Source organism: Vespa velutina, chromosome 8 (assembly GCF_912470025.1).
Source record: "Vespa velutina chromosome 8, iVesVel2.1, whole genome shotgun sequence".
Classification (NCBI taxonomy): domain Eukaryota; kingdom Metazoa; phylum Arthropoda; class Insecta; order Hymenoptera; family Vespidae; genus Vespa; species Vespa velutina.
The window spans coordinates 2,990,868-3,010,867 of record NC_062195.1 but is presented as its reverse complement, the minus strand read 5'-3'; the positions used below and the strand labels follow the sequence as shown (position 1 = coordinate 3,010,867).

The following is a 20,000-nucleotide window of genomic DNA, read 5'->3' as shown; positions in this document are numbered from 1 at the left end:
TCGCTTAATGGAAACGCGATAAAGTCAAATGAAGTTTTAGAGGTTCGAAAGAGAAGATTATTCCCTCTATTGAAATTTTCATGGGATAATATTATATGTGACAGCTTATTTATCGGTAATAATATTATATTTGCCACCGTGGGAAATTTCGAAAATGTTTCAACGATGGAATAACAATATTGACGTAGAAAATATATATATATATATATATATATATATATATATATATCGTATGATTTAATTAGATATAACAAAAGTACTTTTATCATATTAAATTTGATATAAAACGAGAAACTCGTGACTTTTAATCGTTGTCGAATCGTACGTTCATTATTATAATGATCGAACGATCGAAAAAAAAAAAAAAAAAAGAATGAAATTGATCTTGGTTAATATGACTTTTGAAGTTTTCTCGTAAAATAAATCAGTCTATCGTCTTTGTAATTTTGGTAAAGCTACCATGAGCTCTAACTGTAATATTGGATATTTTCTTAATGGCAAAACTTGGAAAGGCCATCGAATCTCTTACATTCTCATGAACTCTCTTGATAAATCGGTACAGGTGGAGTGCGGGGGGGAGGGACGGGGGAGGGGGAGCGTTGGGGTACTCGTTTCGATAGTCTCATCGTACGATCCCCTAAGGGGGATCTAAGACCGTCAATGGGGATGTGAAAAGAGGTTGGTTGCCTGGAGATGAGACGATTCTCAAACCAGCTTAAGAGAGAAAACACATGATATATTTCTTTTCTCATTCGTGTTACAGTCATTGTACGAGCGACTATATCGCCGTTTATTCGGGTCCAACGACCTCGAGTCCGCTCCTGAAAATGCTCTGTGGCAAAGAGAAAGCATCGATGATGTACAACGGGCAAGAAGTACTCGTTGAATTTAGGTAAAAAAAAATTATTATCATTATTATTATTATTATTATTATTATTATTATTATTATTATTATTATTATTATTATTAATTCCTTATTCAATAAGTTTATCTTTATTTTTCGATAAAACGAACGGACACCTAAAGGACATCTATGTATTATATTTCAGAGCTGGCCCAGAGGTATCTCCATTTGATTACAATGGTTTCGTGGCGACGGTAAATTTCATCGAAATCACAACCGAAATACCTAATACGATTACCCCAGAACCGGCCAATAAAACTTGTAAGTGCACGAATTGATTTCTTAACATGATACGATTATCCATGAGAAATGATACATACAATGACATTGTTATGGAAAAATAAAGAAATCAAATTGTTTTAATATATTTATATTATTTCCTTATCAATATACGCGAATTATTATTATTATTGTTTAGGACGTTTCCATAAATTATACGTTTCTTCTACTTGTCACTCTTTTATAGCGGATATCATGAAATCGGCTGGGAGTAATTTTTACAATGTGAGATATAACAATCGTGACACTGACGAGCACCGTAAAGATCAAGGATCTTCGACTGGATATAGCTGTGACCTTGAAGTAAACGGGGAGAAAGTTCGTTCAGGTCATCACGATACAAGAGGAAAGATCAAGTCAACAACCTGCCGGCTCGTCCTTCGTGGTGGTACTTATCATACCGGACACGTTTCCTTGACCAGTTATAATCTCAGGTAATCTCTTTTATCCCTATTACATTTATCTTCTTATTTATATCCTTTCAAGAACAATGAGAAACATTTTATTCATTACATTTTAATTATAATATTGATCGATTTCTAATGCGATTAATCATTAAAATAAATATAAATATATTTATAACGAAAATATCCATTTGGAAATATTTCTATTTTCAATGGTTTTTCTTTGTCTTTTTTCTATTTTTTTTTTTTTTTTTTCTTTTTTCCTTTCAACGATTCATAAAATATTTCATAATAATCAAAGTATTATTTTACGAATCGAAATACTATTTATATTTTCTCTATATTTTAATAACTTTACCAGACTTACTTCAACCGACTATTATATTTGCTAGCTCGTGAGAAACTATCTTATCGTATACATAATTTTACTAGATATGTGACGTTGTTGTTATTGTTGTTGTTGTTGTTGTTGTTGTTATTGTATCGTTGTTATTGTGTTGTTTTTACTGTTCTCGTTTCTTGCCACTGTTGTCGTACCTACAGCATCTATTTTCCCAAATCCATTCCAATTGACTTTTAACATGGGTTTTAAATCAAATTCTTGAAAGTAAGAAATTACGTTCATATTGTACGTCGTAATTATTGTTAAAACATCTTAACGAAATCTTTATTCCGAAAATAAAGACAAAAAAATAATATCCATCCGCCATGAACAATTTAAAAACTGTAAACTTTTGATATTACGACGTTTTTACGAAGTAATTAGATTTTTTTTCGATTGAATTTTTTTTCTTTCTTTCTTTCTTTCTTTCTTTCTATTCTTTTGCTTTTTCTTTTTTGCTTTCTCTCTTTTCCTTTTTCTTTTTCCTTTTCTTTTTCTTGTTTTCCTTGATTTTTCTAGCATACGCTTCACATATACTCAGAATATATCGGGTCTTTAGTCAACAATGATTTTTATTCTTTTCATATACAATATATCATTGATATCTAATATTCATGGGGAAATTCGACTCGATCGGCAAAAGAAATATAGATATAACCTATCGTCGATATAAAGACTTTCGAGTTTATAAATAAAATATCTGCAATAGTAGGATACGATTCGATTCCATTTCTATAGAAATATTCTCGAAGGAAATACTGAAAAATCAAAGAACGACAAACCTCTCATATTATCGATTTCCTCTAAACCCTTACTTTAAGTCTTTATATTTATTTCTCACGTATCGAGAATATCTCTTCAATTATCTCAATAAACGATATGTACGTGATAGAAATAACATATACCGATATAGTCCGATACACATACACACACAGACACATATATATGTGTATATAGTGTTATCTATATTATTGAATAGACTCGTTAGATTGAATTTCTTAATTGATATTAATGTGAATTTTTAGAAGATACATACAATTTAAGATACATAAACGCATAATTATGTACAGTATGAAATACAATATCGCTATTTTTAATTATTCAACTGAGAAACATTATCGTTGAGAAATATCGTTGAAATCTTTCGCACGATTATACAATTCAACTTAATTAACTTCGTTCCTCGAAACGCGACATTGCTAATTTCATTACTATACTGAGAAGTATAGTATTAAATCACAGAATCGTTTCCTGAACGTAGATATATACACATCACATATAGACTTGAGACTTTCAATTATCGTGTAGAATAAGTACAACATGGAAAAACGAGTACCTATTTAACGTTCGTATCTTCGAGGTTTACATTTGCGTTTAAAAGGAATGAAGCAGAGAGAGAGAGAGAGAGAGAGAGAGAGAGAGAGAAAATGGGAAAAGGTAGAGAAATAATACATGTTATAGGGATGGATTTGAAAGGGCAACTTTACCCTGATCTCAAACATACCTACATTGATTCAAAGGGACGAATAAACGAAGAGTAAACATTTAGAGTGCCCGAAGGTTTCGATGTATAAGACAGGTATAGTGAGCTTTATTGTGATATCAGTATACGTTTTAAATAAAATATTATAAATCTATGAATCTCATTGAAGAAAGTAACTCAAAATATAGGGAATACTCTTGTATATATGTGTATGTGTGTGTGTGTATATGTGTATCTACAATCCTAATCTCGATCACTTCGTTATTTCCAACAAATCATAATAACGTTATCCTCTATTATCTTATCTTCCTCTCTTCTCTATCCCTTTTTCGTCGATTTTTGTTATACCTTAAAAGTAAAAAATAAAAAAAAAAAAAAAAAAAAAAACAGGAAAAATAATATATAAAAAAAAATTCATACGATTTTTATGTGAATGAGAGAGAAAAAAAAAATTATCAAATTGTCAATATTATTATTGTGATTTTTCAGCGCGCAATCGTGTCAATCGATGATCGAGATATTCGACGGTATACCGGAAGGTGGAATAGCGAACACGGTGAAGTCCCTCGTACGAATTTGCAGTCCGGCACAAAGGCTACCACGAGAGTTTGCTCGACGAGATGAGTGAGTAAAAAACGAAAACAACAAAACAAAAACAAAAAAAAAAAAAAGAAAAGAAAAAAAATGAAAACAAAAACACAAAAACAAAAGGAAAACGAGAAGAATAAAAAAAAAATATGTATATAAGTATTAAATACCTTCAATCGATCTTTTACGCAGAGAACGATCTTTTTTTTCTTTTCTTTTTCTTTATCTCCTCGAACCATAAACGAAAAGTCAATGTGACGAGGAGACTCGTTTTTTACAAAGAAAAAGAAAAGAAAAAAAAAAACAAAAAAAAAAGGAAGAAAAAAAGAAAAAGAAAAAAAAAAAGAAACGTATGGATATGTATACGATCACGAGAAATTTTTTTTCTTTTTAGTATCATCTCATAGTCTTGTAACTTTCATTCATCTCGTTCAAACGAATGCATTCCTTCGCTTGAAACGGAGACAAGATCGACGGAATGCGTTCTTTTCTCTTTCTATCTGGCTCTCTCTCTCTCTTTCTCTCTCTCTCTCTCTCTCTCTCTCTCTCTTTTATCTCTATTTTTCTCTATATCTCTCTCTCTCTCTCTCTCTCTCTCTCTCTCTCTCTTTCTATCTGTCTCTTTATACTCTTCTGCTTACGTGTACTTACGTAGGTATATATATATATAGTATATGTATATATATATATATATATATATATATATATATGCGTCTATGTATTAAAAATCGTAAAACAGTCGCCAACACACATATACATCATTCGTATTTCCACTCGAGAATGAGAGCTGCCACATGGAGCGATACCTCGTACTCATCTTGCCGGAAGTCAAAGCACGAAAGATGACTGGGTTGGGTGGGCTCGTTTTATTCCATGGTACCTGTATTTAGCTAGAGAATATATTCAAATGAAAAGAGTATAATAAGAGAAAGGAAAAAAGGTATTCCCTTGTTCTCTTGGATTACGAAACGCTGCCCGTATCCGTGAATCAATAGAGAAGTCCGATTAATATTTAAAAAAAAAAAAAAAAAAAAAAAAAAAAAAAAAAAAAACTCTCTTTTCTCTCTCTCTCTCTCTCTTTCTCTTTCTTTCTCTCTCTCTCTCTCTCTCTCTCACTCTCTCACTCATTCTCGTATTTGTTTTACTTTTTTTATTTTTGTTTTTCTTCACTTTAAATATCAACACAGAATCATAAACATTTTATGTAACACCATCTACGCGCGATAGCGTGTTAATAAAACAAATTCACACGGGAATTCCATGCGCGCGTAAAGCGCGACAAATCATTCGAACGCGCGGAGAATGTGCGATATCGTTTACGTTATAGAGAAATGAAGCGAACGATATGGATCCCCGCGAATGTTACCGATTCGAAGGAATAATTCAAGCATTCACCTATGAATGAGACAAATAATTTAAGCGCTCTCTCATACAAACACACATACACACAAAGACACATATATATTCTCTCTCTCTCTCTCTCTCTCTTTCTCTTTCTCTCTCTCTCTCTCTCTCTTTCTATATCTGTCTATCTATCTATCTCTTTTACATCCACCTTCTACTTTCGTTTTAGCAAATGCATAGCTCTGAAAGGTGTATCAATTCTATAGAGAAAATTATTTGTTTCCTGAACAGTGGTGCGAAACACCCCCTACACCCATGTGTCTAACTATATATTTTATTATTCGACCGATTAAATGCCGCTTTAATGTACGATCCTATCGTTTATAATTAACGAGCATAAAATCCCTGGTGATAATAGTCGATCGTCGTTGGGCATATTAATAATTAGTTCCCGTAAATTGACCGGTTTGTCGTCCCCTTTTTTCACTCATTATTTTGTTCCTCCTTTTTTCCTTTTTTACTTTTCTTTTTTTACTTTTCTTTTTTTCTTCTTTTTTTTCTTTTTTTTTTCTTTTTTTTCTTTTCTTTTGCATTCTTCCTTCTTCTTCTTTTTTTTTTATTTTCCTTTCCCCTTCGAAGTTCGTGTGATTAATTGTATGGATTATATTTGACGAACGATCTATAATAAAATAATACAATGATTGTACATAAAAATTATATGAATAATTAGTTTTTCTTAAAAATCGTGAGAACTGAAACGTTTCGTTTGTGGAAGAGTTTCCAGTGGTAAAAGAAAAAAAAGGAAAAAGTATCTAATCAAAAGGGAAAAGATAAAAGAACAAAAAAAGAAATAATAATAATAATAATAATAGATAAAAGAGGAAAAAGAATTTTTAGAAGAAAAGTTATCGTTGTTATTTGCACATTAATCACCGTACGTATGTACATACATATATACATGCATCACATCACATCGAGTTAACCGATAATCGAAAGGGTCGTTATTCAAAGATTCGTTCGTTCAGAACCGAACATTACTAGCGCCAGTTTCAAAATGAAGATCGACGATCGAGAGGAATACGAAGGGAGAACAGGTGCAGAATAGAAACGAAAGGACGAGAAAAACGACGATATTCCAAATCGATGTTCGATTTAAGACCGCCCTTGAATTTACTTTACGAATTTCAAAAATTCCTAAGTAAGAACTTACAAAGTGTCCTTTTGGGATTTCATGAGTAACGTTTTAGGATACGAAAACTAACGACAGTTCTGGGAAAACTGGAACATTCCCTAACGTCCTCATAAATGTAATCTAACAGAAAACGAGGGAACGAAAGAATGAGATAAAGAGAGAAAGAGAGAGAGACAGAGAGAGAGAGAGAGAGAGAGAGAGAGAGACAGAGAAGAAAAAAATAATAGAACGAGCAACAAAATGTCATAAACTATCTTTCGAGAAACGATTTTCGTATCGCCCTCAGAAAAATACACGAAAGGATAAAAATGAAAGGAATGTTCATACAGGAAAGTGAATTCATTCTGATACGTTGCACATATACACATACACACGCACATACACACATACATAAGTATGTGTGTATATATATACATATATAGATATATATTATGCACAGCCGACAGAAATAGTAGAATAGAAATATAAAAACGATATCCAAGCGTAGGTAGAATTCTATATATGTATGTATGTATGTATGTATATATATATCTATATGTATACATAGGAGTATTCTCGTCGTCCCGTAGGAACTGACCGCCGGTCAAAAAGGCCAAGGGATTTCAACGTGACGGCTCAAACGATTTTCCAGCCGTGCGTTTCTCTTTATGTTTCTACTCAGGAACATTCTGATTTTCCGACCGAAGTAACACCTATGTCAAAATTCACCGCACCTGCGCTCTACCTATATATAAATTTACGTATTACATCAACCTCAACGTAAGCCCGTAAAATTTTCATACACGAACGACTAATTTAAACGTTAACGCATTAAATCAAGGAAAAAAGAAGAACGGAAATATATATGTATATATATTATATGTGTATGTATATATATATATATACATATAAATATTTAGAACGGATTATAAAGAGTAATGGAAGTTGACAATGAGGTCATTTTTTGAAACGAGCCTCATTTTGACGTTGAAATATTAATGACGAATAATACAATGTATAAAAAGGAAAACATAAGACTTATTAAAATTGCAGATTTTCCTCGTCTCATCGAATAATGATGACGTTTACACGTGAGAAAATACATTAGTAAGAGGAAAATGTAAAAAAAAAAAAACTTGAACTTGATAAATTTATAGATGGATGGAGAAGAATTCTCGTTCGACTATAAAATGTCGTCATTTCAAACCCCTCCCCCCCCCCTACTCCATTTTACGCTTTGATAATTCGCTACCTAGTTTTTTTTTCTCATTTTTATGTTTTATCATTTCGCCGAACTACTTTGTTGTTTTTCACCAAACTCACATTCGCCCTACGTGAGAATCTCACACAGGCATCGTCCGACGACGTAACAGCCAGTTTTTAATCTATTTTAATTTCTTAACGTTTTCAGACAGCCAGCTGTAATTTATGACTGGTAGGCGGCAACGAATAGGATGTACCATTGTACATACGTACATACATATATACGTACGTGCTTATGGGACTGCCACGTGTTTTATGCTGGCTAATCTCGTAAAAATTCATGCAAAATAAAGCTCGTGCTTCATCCCGCACGCTTCGCCCGCAGGCACGTTTCCCATTCCGCGATGAGATCACGGGATCTTTCCCGGTACAAGCTTTCATGATGCGTTTAAAACGACGTTAACCTCAACAGACTTTCAATCTGTTCTCGGTTGAACCGCTTTCAAAGAGAATACAAGAAAAAGATATATATATATATATATATATATATATATATATATATATATATTATATATATATATGTAATATAAATATATATAACAGATATATAAGAGGAAAGATCGATATTTTCCTATTATTCAATTTCCAACATTAATTTAAAATAAATACTAAGAATATTAAATAAGATCGTCCTGAAATTTTTAACTGACTCTTTCTTATTATCCTATTCTACGGACGAGCTTACTTGCTCGATCAATAAGTTCACAAAGAAGGATCGCCGAATGGTAAACGTAAGATCGATTTCACAAGAGTACCTATCCTTTTCTAAATCAACAACAATCGTATTCCGATCGAAAAGTTCTCTCTCTCTCTCTCTCTCTCTATTTCTATCTCTGTCCTTCCTGTTGTCGTTCGTCCATTCATAAAAGTTTCTTGAACTTTCTTCGAAAACTCATAGAAATTTTCTTTTGGACCAGGACACGTTCGATCGGTATTCCCAAATGCCACCATAGAAAATACGAGCTGTCGATTTTGTACCAAGAAAACCACAGTTCTCCATGTTTACGATGCAAACCTGTAGCCTGTCGAGAATCGTTCCACTCCTGCAAACATACCTTTCCCTACTTGAGAGATCTTGGTATAGCGTGTATAGGAATGTACATAGGTACGTACATATGTACGCTTTCACGTGTACACAATGGCCGACCTTACTATTATAGCCATTACTACTTGAAGTTCCAAGTAGTTCAACCAATCACGCGTATACACGTAAACATCTTTTGAACCGCCATTATTTACTTTCTGTCGTACAATCTCGAAAAATAATTCCAATTGATTGTTACACAATTTTTATTCTATTCTTAAATATAATTTATCTAATCTAAAAATGAATAAATCTTTCTCTCTCTCTCTCTCTCTCTCTCTCTCTCTATCTATCTATCTATCTGTCTATTTCTATATATATGTATATCATTAAGAAAATGAATATAACCATTATCACGAAACGAACGAAGATAATTTTTGATAAAAAATTTATATAACATTTAAGAAATAGAGCACGTTACCATTCTTACGAAATCCAATCTAACCATTATTCGGGTTAGACGTCGCGGTGCCTTAAGAAAAATCTGAATTTTAGGCCCTCACTGGGTCTTGGTTGGATTGTATGGAGAAAAGTACACAGTGATATGTATGCCAGGTCGACATACATGAAATCCAAGGATGAAGAGTTGGCCGTTAGCCAACTGGGTCGAACGATCTTTCGATTCGGGAAGCCTCGTCTCAAAATATCATTACGACATTTTCGGTCTTCTCAAACGTAACTATATCTTATGGTTGGCCCGTCAAAAGGATCACCGATTGAATTCTGTAATGTGATGAAAGATTCTTGTTAAATCGATGTTCCAATATTTTTATCCTATCGTTCATTTTAAAATCATTCCAATGAATAGAAAGTAAATATATATATATATATATATATATACATATGTGTGTGTGTGTATGTGTGTGCATGTACACACGTATATTGAATGGATAAAGGAACTTCAGTTATACATAGGTATTTATCTTTGTCTATGAACAAACTTATTTCATACAAGAATATAAATATCATAGAGAAAGCATATTAGCAAATCAAACAGGCAAAGGAACCTACTGAATTATCATGGCCTTCTAACTCCTGGCAGAGGATTCACGGTAAGGTTATCGCGTGGCCCTTCTCCCAAGGCGTCCATTTACAACTTCGTCCGAGCAAAATGGAGTTGAACGATGTGCAAAATTTATCGAGCACAAAATGTGCTTTGTGACAGTACTTGGCCGAACTTTTGGTCCTCTCTTGTACTCGCGTGTTTCGTCATGCGCGTTCTCGTGCTTGCCACACTCTTTGGTGTATAAAGGCAAAGCTGCATAATTTACAACGAAGTTCCTACGGGCATCCAGTAAACGAGGGAGAAGGGAGAGGGAGAAACAGAGAAAGAGAGAGTATATATGTGTATGTGTATGTGTATGTCTATGTATGCGCGCAGACGTATATGTATGTGAGTGTGTGTGTGGATGGATGGATGTGTTTTGTCGTTCATGAAACTATCACTTTGACTATCCTTCTCAATATATCTGTGTAAGTTCGTCTTTAAGAACGAATCAAACCGATCATTATTCATAATAAGATACCGAGTTCCTTCTCAAATATCATCTCTATTATCCTTCAAAATTCTCTTTATTCTTTATCATGAATGAAACAGAAAGAAATTGGGTCGCGCTCTAGCGACCATTTCTTTTTGATGGATATATTTTTCCATCATTCATATTGATGAATATATTTATCCATCAATGTTATATTAGAAGACTTTTAATGAATAGGTCAGGATTTATATTGTATGTATAAGGTACAAATATCGTATACAAATATCGTATGTACGTAAGGTACGAATATTGTATGTATAAGGTACAATAAATGATTTAGATTTTTTTTTACATTTTTAGATAACTAATATTATCAACACGTACACGTTGAAAAATTCATTATAAAAATCCATTGAATCTTTTATTGAATCGTTTCGATATTAATGCAAACAAAAGTCCATTGAATCTGTGATATAAAGATATTTTTATATTTCAAAATTGTAATCGTGTAATGATTATAGACAGTTAGTTCGACAAAAATAAATATTTCTACGAAAGAATTTTTTCTTTATTTTTCTTTCTTTCTTTTTGTTTGTTTTTTTTTTTCTTTTTTCTTGCTCACTCTTTCCATACGATAATATTAATCGATATTGAAATTCATAATGAATCAGAATTATATCGAGATATTATTTATTATTTTCTGTTGAAGTATCGATAATAAATGATAATATTAATGTGAGCTTTTACGTTTATATCGGGTAAGGGAAAAAAAAGAAACAAAAAAAAGAAAAAAGAAAAAAAAAAAAAAAAAAAAAAAAAAGAAAAAAAAAATAATGACAAAACCGCCCTTTTCCGAATAAATTGATATCCTAAATTAAAATGGAACCGAGCTTAACCTCGTCATTATTATTTCTTATTGATTCTCGTATTAAAAGAAGGAATATATAACACGTTTCTACGTAGCTAGTATCAATCGTTTTTTTTTCTTTTTCTTTTTTTTTTTCTTTCTTTCTTTCGTGTTTTCTTTTCAAAGAACCGTCGGATGTTCTTTCCACGAACGTCTAACGGTATTACAGATACTTAAGGTGTTAAAGGCTTCTTTTTTCCACGTCTGTAGATACGTCGAGCCAAAGCGATACTCATCCAACGGTAGAGACATGACGGTGGTCTTAAGGCGAGCCACAAACAATACTACTGACGAAGAATACATGGACGTATCTTATTATTTTCACAACGGTAAGTTATTACGTTCGGATAAATCTTCTTCGAGATTTTTCAGATTGTTAACCAGCCCAAATTTATTTCATCATTTATTTATTTATTTATTTATTTATTTGTTTGTTTGTTTGTTTGTTTGTTTATTCAATTAATTGAAATAATCATTTGGCAAAGATGAATATAAAAATTGCATAAAAATATATATATATATATATATATATATATATATATATGTGTGATGGAAATAAAAGAAAAAGAAAAATGAAGAATAAGAAGAAGAAAAGAAAATTTTATAAAAAATAGTAGTGTCTAAGTAACATCTAATCGTTAAATTTCCGTTGAAATTTAATCGTCCATTGAATGTTAAAATGTTTTGAACGTATCGAGGTAGATTAAAGTATACGGGAAAAAGGGGTTTTAAAGTATATCTCGTCGATGTTAAAAGTAATAGCTGAATAATACTATGAAAGATGAAAGAAAAAGAAAAAAAAAAAAAAAAAAAGAAAGAAAAGGAGAAAAGAAAAAACAAGGATAATAATTTATATGGAAACGTAGCTCGTCACAGGAGAAAAAGATACCGACGAAAAAATATGGAGGAGCCGTTGAAAAGCCTTTTTTTTTTTTTTCTTTTCTTCTTCTTTTTTCTTCGTTTTTTTTCTTTTTCTTTTTTCTTTTTTTTTTTTTTTTTTTTTTTTTTTTTTTTTTTTCTTTTTTCACGTTTAAGTGGAAAACGTGCACGGACTGGCTTTAGTCGGACGTTCGAGAAACCGGCCATTAAACACTTAATCAAATTTACGCGTTCTTCCATAAAATAACGCTTAAGGTTATAAATGTTTCATTCCTCGGCCAAATAATTTGTCAAACAAATTTCAATGTTCGTTAAATTCGTTTTATCGCTTTATTTACATTTATACGATAGCTCTTCCGCTAAGTACATATATATATATATATATGTATGTATTATGTATATATGTATATATATATGTATGTATATACAAATAAATATGTAGTATCAACGTTTACAATGTAGTTTACGTTATCATCCGTAATACCAATAAGAGATATTACACTTTTTTGATCGAAGGAAAATAATGATGAATAAACTGTATATATGCTGATAGGGCCGACTAGTTAGTTGTTTCTATTTCATTAGATTTATCCTTTTTTTCGATGGTCTGTTAAATGAACCAAATTCTCATATAAAAGTTGGTTAAAATCGTTCATGTCGATGGTAGAAAATTCCTCGATACGAATAGAATAATATCGCTATTGATTGTTTTAATTCACCACGGAATTATAATGTTTTAATAAATACGGTTAAAGCAGAGTGAAAATTTGTTCGGATAAATAGAAGACATTGGTATTTGTTGAAAATCATAATTCGGAGATAATCGAAAACATTCATTATCATTAACATCGTTTTTACGAATACAATTAACAGGATGGAATTAAATTTTCACGATGTTTTTTGTCTTTTATTTTTTCCTAATCGTGAACAAACGAATCGACAATGAAATTAACTAATTTGTAATTGATCCATCAAAGCTCAAAATATATATATATATATATATATATATATATCTCAATAATATTCGAGATAAGTCGCATTGTAATTTATGCGGAAGTAAAAGTATCGTGGGGGAAAAAAAAAAGCAGAAGAGAAAGAAAAAAAAAAGAAGAGAAAAAGAAGAAAAAAGAAAAAGGAAAAAAGAAAAATTGTCGAGCCGATAGATGGAGCAAAACAAAGCGAATGACGAAAGAGACGGAAGTCACACCGGCGACAAACCACCAGCATCGTCGATTTGACGCTGATTGACGAATGTCCTCGTCGCTTGTCGACGTTATTACGTTTACACGCGGTACATGCATCCAGATACCTCTCCTCTCTCTATCTCTATCTATCTTTATCTCTCTCTCTCTCTCTGTGTGTGTGTTTCTCTCTCTCTCTCTCTATATATATATATCTCTCTCTCTCTGTCTCTCTCTGTCTCTCTCTGTCTCTCTCTGTCTCTCTCTGTCTCTCTCTCTTTCTCTTCCTCTTTCCAATACCTCTCTCGAGGATCAATAAGGCCGATTTTGTAGGTTGAATAGTATTCGAAAATAGAATCAAACTGTATTTGACTGTTCCATTCTAAAATTAAAACGAAAGGCACGTTATGATCAATGAATGAAATCACGAAATATCAATCGAAATCAATATATTATTTATAATATTACAGAATTTTTCATTCTATCGTAAAGTGAAAAAGCCGATGGAAAAGGCGATAAAAAAAGAAGAAAGAGATAGAGATAGAGAGAAAGAGAGAGAGAGAGAGAGAAAAAAGAAAGGACAAAAGAAGGATGAAAAATAACAGATCTAATTCTTTTCAATGTTTCTCTCGAAGTGAGATTATTCCGTTCGAAAAATTATTATCTTCCCTATCGTAATCTCTAATAATTTATTTACCGATCATTACAATCAGTAACTCCATAGGTATTATTGTACTCGTTTCTTTAATTCTCTCTATTCCAATGGGAGAACAACTTTTATATACTTTAATCGAAACTATCCACCTCACGTAATCTCATCGATAATGGACTTTCTTTTCTAATTACCGATTTTATCTATCACTCGACGACCTTTTTATTCTTTTCATTCCACATAGTACCGTTTAAATATCTTTCATTAATCAAATACGTGCTATCTTTTCGTCTCTCTCTCTCTCTCCCTCCCTCACACACTCTCTCTTTTTCTCTTTTTTCTCTTCCCATTTTTTTTTTCTTTTTTTTTTTTTCTTTCTTTTTTTTAACCTCGGAAAATATCCTCGGAACTTTCATTTTAAGCCTACGACGTATGTATATAAGGGAGGGCAAAGTACGAAGGAAATCGTAAAATTTGATGCTATCCTCCGAGACCGATTCCATCTTTCTTCGAAGAAAGCGAGTATACCTTTCCTTTTGACCCCAATACACGAGCTGCTGCCAACGAGTTCCTGGGGTTATTTCCTTTAATTGCAAGGCGAACGCGTGAAATAAATTTCATTTAAATACCTCCTTCTCCTCCTTCTTTTCCTCCTCCTTCTCCTCCTCCCTCATCCCTCCTTGAATGGAACTCTATACAAAAGAAAATTTCTACTTCGGCGTTAAAATCAACTACTACCACTTTTGATCGTGACTCGACTTTATGACGACGAAAAATTATGAGAACTCGACAAAATTTGTATTTGTTGAATTCGTTTTCCATTTCTCTCTCTCTCTCTCTCTCTCTCTCTCTCTTTTTCTTCTTCTTTCTTTAACCCATTTCACACGTCCTGTATCATTATCTTGAATAAAGAATTCACGATATTATTGTACTACCATAATTATTATTCTTTTTTTTTTTTTCCTTTTCTTTTTAATTATCACGTATTCCCTTTTCTTAAAGTTACTGACAGAAATAATCTCGTCGGTATTTTCCTTTTAAAAAATAGTAAAGATAAGGTACACGAAACGTAGTCTTTATAGTTAGTATGAAAAAAGAAAGAAAGAAGGAAAAAAAAAAAAAGAACGATCTCGCATTACCTTTGAAATTCAATCGACGGCTTCAGAAATCGAAGATAAGATGACCATCAAAGGTTAGTCTCCATTTATTACCCTTTTACTCTTAACGAAATCAACTTAAAACGTTATACTATCTGCAAAAGACAAATTGACTCTTGGACACGCTTCAGATAGCCACTTCGTCCCCATTCGCCAGGCGCTGCATCATCCAGCTTCGATGTTGCTACCGCTCTTACACTATATTAAATACACTTCATTAATTATATTTGCATTCAGAAAATAAACGACCCTTCGCCAGTAACGCTTCGTCCTCAAAGCGAATATTAAACGAACGTTCGTTTAAGATAAATTATCAACTTTTGTTGGAAATCTGTCGTTGAGGATCCGTCCATTGAAACTTTTTCAAAACTTCATTTCTACGATGAAATATTTGCATTAATGTAAAAAGAGAAAAATATAAAAAAAAAGAAAAAAAAAAAAAGAAAAAAAAAAAAAAAGAAAAAACTTTTTATGAAATATCTATAATATCACAAGTGAAAATGAATAAAATTTTGTACCATTGAATATATGTATCTATGTATTTCATATTATCGAAGATAAAACGAGATAAATTTAGATATATTAAAATGAATGATTTAATCTTCTCAAAAAGATAGATATTCCATGATTTAATCATAAATACCATGAATATTGGATTCAATTAATGTTATATCAAACATCATTAATGTATTATTATATTGGGAATGATTTAAAATCATTCTCGAATAATCTCGCAAATCATCGGAATTGTAGAGGACGATTCTGATTCACGAACAGAGACTATCGTTTTGTATGTTCTAGAACGCGAAGGTGGTACCCAACAACCCGGAAGCTTATGCGACGTAGAATATTATGGATTAACTTCATTGGAGGAAGGTACCGTTGTACATCCAGAACCACATCGATTGTTCGCCGTAGAGGGTCCAGCAAAATGCAAACAACATTTTATTCCTGCGACCAATCAGTCGGTCATTATAACCGTGAGTTTCGCGCAAGAAAAGAATAATAATAACGTAATTATTCTCTTTTTCTCTTTTTTTTTTTTTTCTTTCTTTCTTTTCTTCATGAAAACATACATTTCCATGCATTATGAAAACCATTTGAATTTTACTTAATGAACGACTGCTGAACAACGAATGACACATTCTCATACATATCCGTATACAGGAACGTTCTTTGATTTAATTACGTTTTCTTTTTAATTAACAGAAACAGCGACATTTCTAAATCATTGTTCTCGTATTCTTAATAAAATGACGTTACTTGCAGGAATAGAAAACAGTAAATATTATACGTATGTAATGTATATATGTTATGGATATATATTAGATGAATCGGAAAGTAATGTCGCTTTCTTAAATTAAATTCAAACGAATAAATTTTTAACAAGTTTTTATTTTTAATCACAATCAATTATCGACATGCGCAGAAACGACATTACTTTCCGGTCCACCTAATATATATATATATATATGAAAAATAAGCAATCGAAATTATTCGCGAATGAAACTAATGCACGTTTGCTTTCCTTTGTTTTGCCGATAGATCTATTCTTATTACTTCTTTCTTTCTCCTTTTTTTTCCTTCTTTTTTCTTTCTTTCTTTCTTTCTTTTTTTTTTTTTCCTTTCGATTTAATTTAATTTCATTTCCTCTTTCCTTGTTCGTTCTATCCTTAGGTGGAAAGCAGTTCAAAACAGATATCGAATAATCTCTGCGAAACGAAATGCGGCGACAGCGGGTGTCATTGCGTCAGTAATAAATCATTGGAGAATATGGATCATCTTCTGCTCGTCTCTGAAACTGGTCATGTCGTCACCTGTCTCTGCGGAAACTATCAGGTAATCCGAGCCTGATTTCTTCTTTGAAAGTAATCCTCGACGACGTAATCTCGACGACGACGACGATTTATCTTTCTACCCGTTTCCTCTCCCGTTACTTTCGCGAAATTGCTTCCTTCAAAAGTTCGAGGAAGCACTACTCATTGAACTCGAGCTCGTTTAATTCGGAAAATGTTCTACTACGAGCAGCCGTTGATTCTCTTCGGTGGCAAACCGAACGTTCTTATTTTACTTCTTTGCCATACTCCATCGTCCGATATCAAGAGTTTCATTCAAAATTTATTCACCGGAGATACGCTCGTAACGCGAGTCCATCGATCGGATGCCTTATATATAAATTATCCGTTCCCTTTTACCAATCCACATTTATCTCCCGTTCGTTTCCTTCTCTTCTTCTTTTCTTTTTTTCTTCTATTTCAAAAAAGAAAAAAAGAAAAAAAAAAGGGAACAAAAAAAGGGAGAAAAAAAAAAAGGAACAAAAAAAGATCCAACGACTTATCCCGATCGATCGTTTCCTCAATCGTTCGCTCGGGACTTCCTTTTTTTTCCTTCCTTTTTTTTTTTTCTTTTTTTTTCCTATTTTTCTTTTTTACTTTTTGCCTGCGCTTAACGATAAATTTTCATTCAAATCAACGACAATCTTCTCGCAATTTTCTATCTATTTTAAAACTTTTCAAATCGTATCAATTATAGCTTTATTTGTCTACTTGTATCAATTTGTACGAATAGGACTGGCTGCCAGTAGGAATACGAAGTTGGACACCGGTTTATATCGAATGGTCGAGATTTTCGATGGGTGGTCTGAATTTTCGTGCCGCTTATAAGTTCGTCAAGGATACTTATTGCGGTGATCACACGACGAGAAAACTTGAGGGCGAGGTGAACGGTGGCGACCTAGCTAAAGCTGGCTTAAAGCTCAATCAGTATTATCAGCAAAAGTGTACTTGGATCTTAGAATCTCTGACCGATCGACAGATTACCATCGAGGTGAAGTCCAATCAGAGTAGTAAGTAGATTTTTCTTAATAAATTAATCTCTCTCTCTCTCTCTCTCTCTCTCTCTCTCTCTCTGTCTCTGTCTCCCTTTCTTTCTATTTAATATATAAAATACAGATATCTCTTTAAATTGTTTTAAGCATGAGATAACACGAAGAACATTGATAGATTAAAAATCAAATTTATCATATAAAACGTTCGAATCCTTTGAAACGATTTACAAAATAATTAAATGAAATTTTTATGACTTAAGATCAAAGAATCGTTAAAAGTGATTGCGAGACTCGTACGTACATATTCATGTTTGTAATATAGACGCTAAAATGTGTTCTTGCCATCTTATGATATAAAAAAGATATTGACAGGGGGGAAAAAGAAAAGATAAAAAGAAAATAATAAATTCCTACGAAGTCTCTCTACCACGTTACACGTATGTATATACGTTTGTAAACCATCGACGTATACGCAAAAGGACGCTACTGTGTGTGTGTGTGTGTGTTATTGATTAAATTTTTTTGCGCTAAAAAAAGAAAAAGAAAAAGAAAAGAGAGAAAAACGAGAAGAAGAAATCTTTTTATCACGGATATTCAAGCATTTTTTAAGGCTTGTCGAAACAATTTTCGAATTTGCGAAACGATTTGAAAAATTTTTTTTTAACATTGCTCTAGATCCGCCCAATGCAAATCCCTAAAGGATTTTAAAAGAAACAAGAAATATTTAGGAAAACTAAAGAAGGAGGTATATTAAAACCATTTCCTTTTCCGCTCTTGGCGAAGCTTTGGAGTTGTAGTTTCGTCTCTGTAATTCCCCATCTCTTTCTCAGACAGTGGTTAGAAGAAGCTAAGAAAAGAAAATCTTGGGAGAGAAAAAAAAAATAGGAGAGAAGAAAAAGAAAAAAAGAAAAAAAAAGATGATAGAAGAGAGGTAAAAAGAAAAACAGGAATGGAAAGAGAAAGAAGAAAGGAAGATGATAGTAGTTTCACAGTAAAGCTTTTGTTTTTCTTGTCGTACTAAATCCAATAAAGGATTTTTCTTGAAAATTTGGAATCTCGCTATATCATTCGTTTTCAAAGTTTTCATTTATGCAACTCTTCGCCAATTTTTCGTTTTATCGAAATTTATAAATGCAATGCTACGATGCCAAATAAAATCTATTTGATATAATCGACGATTCTGATTGGTCGTCTCGCTCTCGTTTTAAAGCAATTTTATATCACAAATAGACAATATTATACGTCTATTTTTTCTTATTGACAAAAAAATAATCACATTTACTGACACATTACTGATGCGTAATAAGATATAGATATAAACGAAATCCCTCATTAATGACAATGTATTGAATAGAATGATAAAACGACAATCAAATGTTTTCTTTCATTCACGATTCATCGTAAAATTTAATCAATGTGCCCATCTTAAATATAAAAATCCTACGACTATGTCACTGAGATCCTAGTCTGCGGATTTGAAGAGCGTCAAGAATGTGGATAGAACAGGAGCGATCGAAAATCTCTTCTTATCACTGTGTACCGTCCCTGAAACATTCTCATAAAAAATGCACAATACTTTTCTCTACATTTTTTTTTCCTTTTTTGTTTGTTTACTTTTTTCTTTTTTTTTTTTTTTTTTTTTTTTTTTTTTTTTTTTATTTATTACTACCACTCTTTCTCCGTACATTTATGCAAATATTTGCATAGCACTTCTCAAATGCTTCAAAAATTCCATTCATATTATCGAACAGCGAAAGAACGCTATAATAATAATATTATTATTATTAATAATAATAATATTAATTAATTTCAAAATACAAATTAAATGGGATTATTCTTATAGCATGTTTAAAAATAAAAAAGTGAAAATGTTTCAATTGAAAATATATACGAGTACAATGTATATATTCGTCATATTACAAATTATCTTTCAACTTTTATACTTTTGTTGGATCTTTGATAGAAATTATTTTTAATGACTAATAATGATCGTCGATATAAAACATTTAACAACGTT

General features: G+C 32.0%; 1 protein-coding gene across 21 annotated transcripts in view; it reads left to right on the top strand.

Moving 5' to 3' along the window:
* The window catches only part of LOC124951361, a 166,955-nt gene that overhangs the window by 144,039 nt on the left and 2,916 nt on the right, over nt 1–20,000 (top strand). For 19 of the 21 annotated variants that reach the window (XM_047499674.1, XM_047499670.1, XM_047499669.1 and 16 more), the window contains 8 exons: nt 764–892; nt 1,050–1,165; nt 1,371–1,617; nt 3,942–4,076; nt 11,498–11,616; nt 15,958–16,136; nt 16,834–16,995; nt 17,725–18,001. In XM_047499674.1, the coding sequence (XP_047355630.1) occupies nt 764–892; nt 1,050–1,165; nt 1,371–1,617; nt 3,942–4,076; nt 11,498–11,616; nt 15,958–16,136; nt 16,834–16,995; nt 17,725–18,001 (1,364 nt within the window). Of the gene's footprint in view, nt 1–763; nt 893–1,049; nt 1,166–1,370; nt 1,618–3,941; nt 4,077–11,497; nt 11,617–15,957; nt 16,137–16,833; nt 16,996–17,724; nt 18,002–18,658; nt 19,566–20,000 lie in introns of those variants that run through there. The other 2 variants (XM_047499677.1, XM_047499676.1) reach the window with 2 other exon arrangements.